Source organism: Filicampus tigris, chromosome 3 (assembly GCF_054856515.1).
Source record: "Filicampus tigris isolate MCC_2025a chromosome 3, RoL_Ftig_1.0, whole genome shotgun sequence".
Classification (NCBI taxonomy): domain Eukaryota; kingdom Metazoa; phylum Chordata; class Actinopteri; order Syngnathiformes; family Syngnathidae; genus Filicampus; species Filicampus tigris.
In genome coordinates, this window is record NC_141219.1 from 31,016,389 (window position 1) to 31,023,952 (window position 7,564).

General features: G+C 40.0%; 1 protein-coding gene across 3 annotated transcripts in view; it reads right to left on the reverse strand.

Annotated features, from left to right (window-relative positions):
• Window positions 1-1,268: 1,268 nt before the first annotated feature.
• cemip (cell migration inducing hyaluronidase 1) overlaps window positions 1,269-7,564 on the reverse strand; it is a 216,620-nt gene continuing 210,324 nt past the window's right edge. For all 3 annotated transcript variants that reach the window (XM_086025001.1, XM_086025000.1, XM_086025002.1), the window contains 2 exons: window positions 7,094-7,194; window positions 1,269-5,405 (listed from right to left, as the gene is read on the reverse strand). In XM_086025001.1, coding sequence (XP_085881127.1) covers window positions 5,278-5,405; window positions 7,094-7,194 — 229 coding nt within the window. In that variant the 3' untranslated portion in view covers window positions 1,269-5,277. The remainder of the gene's footprint in view (window positions 5,406-7,093; window positions 7,195-7,564) is intronic.

Consider the following 7,564-nt stretch of genomic DNA (forward strand, 5'->3'; position numbering starts at 1 on the left):
GTCAAAATGATCTACCACCTACTAAAAATGCAAAACACATTATTTATAAATATATTGAGAATTATTTTTATATGTACCGTATATGCTGGTGTACCTTGGATGAATGCATCAACTTAGATAGCACAATACAACAAAAAAATGTTTTGTAATTACCTTACTCTGATGACTTGCACTGAATGGAATCAGCAAGGGACGCATAGTCCGGACAGTCGCTGCTGATAGCCAGCCTCAAGCAGTTTTGCAGCAACAACAATCCACCAATCGCTCCATTCGGAACGAATAATACAAATCAACTTTTTTGCACACTATGCTAATGCTAACAATATTGCTGTCTTGGTAAAGTTCAAGAACTGTAAAAAAAAAAAAAAAAAAAGCCGCCGAGTTAACAGGACGCTGTGTGTGATGTAGTATGCCTGATGCTGATTGGCTGCCGCGAGGCGAGATGGCAAAAAAGTTTACTTGTTTTATACCCGGCGAATGGAGCGAATGGGCAGATTTTCGGTGCTTTGCTCCTCGTCCCACCGCTCCAAACCGCGCGAAGTACGTTGACTCCAATTCAAAGGCGCCACCAGAAACGCTCCCAACGCAGTTGGTGTGAACGTAGCAATACAGTAGTGCGGACGGATGATAGGCTGGCGATCTACCCACAATGCCTTTACGATCGACTTGTCGACGTCATGGCCATCTGATCTGATTTAAAACTTCCAATAGTCACAAAGTAACTCCTTTCTCGAAGTAAGACCTAAACCAATTTAGAACGGTTCCATTTAATCGTACCCATATTTCCAATCTGTTCAACAGTATGTTATGATCAATTGTATCAAATGCTGCACTGAGATCCAATAAGACTAGCACCAACACCAAAGATCTAGCGTTCTCTTTTTTTTTACAAGGGGCTTGATGGCAGATATACATTTGTATAAAAAAAGTAAGACTGATGGTATTGAGTAAGACATATATGGCATTCATGATTATAAAATATATTAATTTCATGCAATTTGTATATGGATGTTTTTCAGGACATAGGAGCCACATATAATTCAGTTGAAACTGATCATTTGAATATGCTATTTTTATAATACTTTTTTGTATGGGATATTATACATGACAACTGTCTTGAAGTGAATCTGTAAAAGAAAACCTACAGAGAATTGTGAATACAAAATTGCAAGTCCAGTGCTGTCCTGTAATTTTGCAGTATACCAGTTTTGAAATGTTTCAAGTGGTTCTTTGTTCTAGCAAACTGTGAACAATACCAGTCAAACATCTCCCGTCAGCATTATTTATTTCGGTACAAAAGTCTCAACAGACAAACATTAACTTCTTTTTCAGTTGACAAGAGCAAATCACATTTACACCACATTCATTTTGTTTACAGTGAACAATTCAAATGCACATTTGGAGAAGTTTGAAATATGGCTCTATGATCTTGACACAATACAGGACAGTAACAACCACATAGTTCAGATGACGTCCTTTGCAGATTTGGATTGGTGGAGTCTGTACAATAAATAAGTATAAAATATATGTCATATCTGTGGATTTCTAAAAACACATCAAACATAAAAAACACTGAATTACTCCGAAAAAAGACCAGCTATTTCGGCAAAGGAAGGAGTCCAGATTGGAACAAATGCTTCTGTTGGACTTTTAATATCCCCCGTCATTTGGCATTTAGTGGATCATTTTGTTATGGACCCCTTGCTGGTTCCCCGCTGAAGTACAGAGAGATTTATTACAAATATGAGTTACAAGAACAACTACACAACCCAGTGTTGGATGCTAGCAATTGATATATTTTTCTTTTTTTTCTCTCAATAATTGAGCTTAACATGGACATTTAGCACCCTAGTTCCACAGAATACCAATAACATTATTTTCATGGAGGGAAGTAGATCCTACACGGTCGATTACCAGGCCTCCGATTATATTATTTTAGGCAAAGTGGTTGTGTCTTCTAATATTCTAAATCTCACAAATCTGTATTGTATCTCTTATCAACTATTATGACAATTTGCTCGTTATTTTTAGAACATACTTTTAAAAAATACTTTTTTTGTTTGTAGTGCAGCAATGCCAAAGTCAGGGTGCCCCAGTATTATCAAATGTTGCTACCATATTTTCCGCACTCTAAAACACACATTTATATAAGCTGCACCCACTCTATTTAAAAAAAAAAAAAAAAAAAAAAAAACACACACACATATAAGCCGCATCTTTATATAAGCCGCACCCTCTCCATTTAAAAAATAACGAAAAAACAAAACAAATAAGCCACACCTTTATATAAGCCGCACCAAAATAAAAATATCAAATTTTTCAACATAGATTTGTTGAAAAATGTAATATTTGCTAAATTTACAGAACGATTTTTAACTGTAAATGTACACCTGAACAGATTCTTTCCTAACAGTGCCTTTTAACACAGGAGCAACATTGCTGATTAAAATGGAACAGAAGAGAAAATAAACAGCACTTATCGTCATTTCACTGCCTGCTGCTCTCCAATTTGTCAGTTTATGCCCAACTATTTCTACTACATACTACATACCAACTAATGCACAAATGTCAAAGTCAAGGCCCACGGGCCTCATGTGGCCCGCGAGAACGTTTGCTATGGCCCCTGGGATGATATTGCTTTATTATTAGATCCGGCCCGCAGCAAGCCGGTGTGGGTAGCAGATCTGATCGGGTCCTTTGCGCCTGCCGAAGACGTCACGCTTTAAAATATATTGTAGCGACTTCAAAGAACACGCCGTCAGACGTAGTTTAATTGTCATGTTTTTATTAGTCCAACCGGCTACTGTGGGCCACAGCCGACGGCAATACAGTACGACAACCGTTCAGTCAAAAAAGAGCAACGGCTCTCCTCTTCGTCCTCTGCTACTCTCGCTCGCATGCCCTCCCATTCAGCGAGCCGCGCGATGCAATCATTAACCTAGGAAACAACACAACTTGGCAAGACAGAAATTCGACTACAACACAGATAACCTAATTTGTTACACTATTTCTGTAATATAGTTCCTTGCATCAATGTTTGCCACCCCATGGCTGTTCTACATGCTGACTGAAGACTTCTCGTCACTTTTCATGGCTTTCAGAATCGGATTGTGGTGAAAAATTATTTGGAGTAAAACACACTTTATTAGAAATACTTCATGTTAGAAATCTCACGTTTTATTATTAATAATTGTTGGCAATTGATAAATTCATTGACTTTCGACATAGAGATGAGATGTCCCACACTGTGAGCAGGCATTGAAGCTATTCAAGCGCTAAGTTTTGTGACTTTTTTTTTCCCCCTTTCCTCCTTCGACACAGCTCATAGTTTGTTCGTGCCAGCAAACTCAGTAGTTGCAGATTGCCCGTGTTTCACCACGTTTGTTGTTGTGTGTAAATGTTAATAGGTGAGTTTAATCATTTGGGTTCGTGTCAGGTAACTGCTGTACATAATAGCCTAGATAATAGCCTTTTCTCGTGAGTGATGTCACGTTGATGAACACTAGTTAGTTATTTTGGCTCATATGCTAACTGTTCTAGTGACGAAACGTGTGCATGTGTATTGTATGTATTGTTTGGCTGATTAATTTCTTAATACAGTGAATTGTAATGTTTAGGCATATTGTTAACAAAAGGATATGCATTGGATGATGTTGCTAGGTTATTCTTTGTCTGTGTTGTTGCAGACCTCAATAAATAGACGTGTCAAGTGGACTCCGGGCCTGTGTTTTCTGACAGGATCATTGAAGAAATCATACCAATCATATGATCCTCTCCGTTTTACTTCACATTATGTACAGTTCATACAATCTTGCAGCCCCGGGTCAACCAGAAAATCGTTTCCAGTTTGGCAGGAGAAACGCAAACTGAAGTGACGTACGAGCTGCCTGCAAAGGTAGCGTAGCAGTGACATACTTTATTTTATTTTGTATTTAGTAACTCCGAAGATAAAAACACAACAGCCAGGGGGGTGACAAACATAGACGCAAATAAATATATTACAGTTATATAAAGCGCGACATCATCAGCAGGCGCGAAGGACCCGATCCAATCGGGACATTTTTAAAAATTTCAATGAACATTCTATCAGTCCGGTCCTCGGCTTATCGCAAAATTTTGTATTTGGTCCTCAGTCCATTTGACTTTGACACCCCTGACCTAATGCATAGCGCCCTTGCCTGTTGAACTCCTCCACCTGCAGTCACATCCTGTTAATGACAAATGTTTTGTATTGAATTGTACTGTAATTACAGTTAGAGCGCCCCGAGCGGCGGAAGAAAAATCCACAGAATAGCCGCACCGGTCTATAAACCGCATGGTTCAAAACGTAGGAAAAAAGTAGCGGCTTATAGTCAGAAAAATATGGTAATTAAAAAAAAAAAAAGCAGTATATTGTTTCCCAGCTTGAAGAGGTGTCTGGCTGACATCACAGAAATCCACCGAAGAGTTGCAAACAAGAAACGCCAGCGACCAAGACGCAAACCCAGCAGATAAATGCTTTTAAATGAAAAGTACATGTGCATCATCTAATAGAGATGCATTTTGCCTGCCTCCATAGGTAGGCTTGTATTTAGCTTGAAAAAAATAAACGTGAATGGTTTAGGTTCAGTTGACAATTTAACTTTGCAGTTTAATACATCTCAACTATCTGACAAGCATGGCCACCTCAGTGCCAATTAGTCTGTCATCTGACCAGCTTCTAAAGATTTCTCATTTTGCTTTTCACACAAGTAAAGGGGCCTTCAACTTGGACCTGCATGTGTCCTATGACCGTAACTGTTCTCAGGTGCACGTAAAACAGAATGAACATGCCTGTTGCAGGACACCTATTACGGCATGTGAGATGATTTATCAGATCATGTTTACATGAAATTAACGTATGTTACAGCCCACACGTTGTAACAGCAGGACTCAATACAAGGCTAACCATATAATGACTAATGTGCTCAGGATAGAACATATAAATGCAAAGTCACAAACTTGCTCGGTAATGTATGAAAGGTCCGACAATTCTGCAGGAGCAGAAGTAAAATGTTGAGTTGAAGCTGTCTGCTAATGAGGTGGTCTTAGATTCATCGTGGACAATGCTTCTTATTCCCAACACACCCAAGCACACAATTCCTCTTCAAAAACACACCACTTGGACCTGGACCAGAGAAGTCTGCAGTCGATGTATAGTGTACTATATGAGTATGTGTGTGTGATTTTTGTTGTTGTTTTTGTCATTACATTGCAGCCACACAGCCTCTTTGTTGCCCTTCCCATTCTCCCTGTCGCTCATAGCTTCATCTTGTGGACCACAGGGATTGGCAGGACCTGGTGGATCTTGACCCTGTCTGGGTCCACTTCCAATCGAATCCAGTCAGGCTGGAACGAGCCCTTGAAGCCTACGAATGCCAACTTATCTGCGGGAAGAACACATTGGAGAGGATGTGAGAATGTGAGGATTGTTGTCTCTAAGCAAGCTTCTTCTGAATTTGAATTTGTTGTCGACTCTGACTTGGGTACGTGAAGCTTGTTTGAGTGGGTTTTCTCTAGTTACTTGAGTATCTGCTCCCAGTCCAAAAACACAAATGATTAATGTATGAAACCGCATGTAAGTCTCAGTGCTGTTTGTGGTTTATTCCTTAGAGGGAGTATTTCCTTGCCACTTTATTAGTCTGGAGCACAGTGGCCCTAATCTGAAATTTTAGTAGACGATTTAGGGCCACACACTTGCAGAGCAAATATTCATCCCACTCATTTTCACTATATTACTGAAAAATGGGCTGAAGTGTGGCATAGAAGTTTGTCACCAACAAAAAATATTCAAGATAGTAATTATTAAAAAAAACCTGCAAATTTACTGGTTGCACTGATGCGAGTAAATGAAAATTGTTTGAAATTTTTGGGGTAAAATGCAACATTTAGGGGCAGTCTGGAGCCCTGCTCAGTCTTTACCGTATAGTGCTTGCTCATTTGGAATTTTGTTGTTCTCCTTTAAAGGGGAAGTCAACCAAGAAATGTTCTTTTCAATTTATTGGCTTTATTTATTTATATTTTTATTTAAATTTTATAAATTATTTATAAGGGGCACGGTCGTCGACTGGTTAGCATGTCCGCCTCACAGTTCAGACCTCGTGGGTTCGATCCCGACTCCGGCCTCCCTGTGTGGAGTTTGCATGTTGCATTTTCTCCGGGTACTCCGGTTTCTTCCCACATTCCAAAAACATGCATGGTAAGTTGATTGGACTCTCTAAATTTCCCCTAGGTGTGATTGTGAGTGCGGTTGTTTGTCTCTGTGTGCCCTGCGATTGGCTGGCAACCAATTGCCCGCCTACTGCCCGAAGACAGCTGGGATAGGCTCCGGCGATAAGGACACAAACTGGTAGATTTTACAACTTAATTCAAATCGCACAAACACAATATCAATCAAAATGTCATGTTTAGACTGGTGGGGCTGCATAGAACATATTGTAAAGAAAATTTGGGGATTGACTTCACTTTAATGGGTGAGGAGTGCCTTGAGATAGCAGGTTCTGAATTGCTGTTAGTTTGTTAGCGTGGACGAGACTAGCGAGAAGCTGCAATGATGCGCAGCCATTAGTTGAATCCACTTGTGCTCTAGTTGGTCGCTCTCGCGCTGGGAACCAGTCACGCGCCTTTTATAAGTGCCTGCAGGTATGTACAAAGCCTCCGAGTCAACTCATACAGTATACTTGGAACAATGCGTCTTTCTGAAATATAGCTGCCGATGTGGCTATGTTGTTTCATTTTTAATTTATGAATGTTTCTGAAAAATCCGCATGGCACTGAGTTGAAGCGCGAAGTAGCGAGGGATCACTACATATAGTACGTGACTCGAATGATGTCTATTCATCACCTGGTACATAACAAGGTACAGAGAGTTGCTATGCTTTACTAATATTTAAACTCAAAAACGGATGGATGGACGGATGCCATTTTTTGGTCATGCCATGTTTGGCATGTTTTGACTATGTCAAAGGTGAAACAGCACCATCTAACCGTATATTAGCAGACTGCTTTTTTGTTGAACATTAAGGTCACGCTACTATCCAGTTGAAGGAAATCATATTTTGTTGCTAGAAATTACCTTTCAGAGGCTTGCCTGAGTCCGCTCCAAGTCTCTCCAGTACTTTGGTCCATGGACCTCTCGTTACCAGACGTCCTTTTGATGTCAGGAGAACAACAGAACTGGAGAAAGAATGGGACACATGCAGTATTGGATAATGAAAAAAGAAACCACGGTTCAAGTCACTCATATTAACCATGTTTCACAAAGTTGTCAAAGGAAAGTAACGTATTTTTTGGACTATAAACCGCGACATTTTTCCTAGGTTTTGAGCCATGCATCTTATAGTCCGGTGCGGCTATTCTGTGGATTTTTCTTCCACCGCTTGGGGCTGTCTAACCGCAATTACAGTACAATTCATTAAAATGTTGCTGGATGTGACTGCAGGTGGACCAGTTCAACAGGCGAGGGCGCTATGCATTAGGTTATTGCATTAGGTCAGGGGTGTCAAAGTCAAATGGAAGGAGGGCCAAATACAACATTTTGCCACAA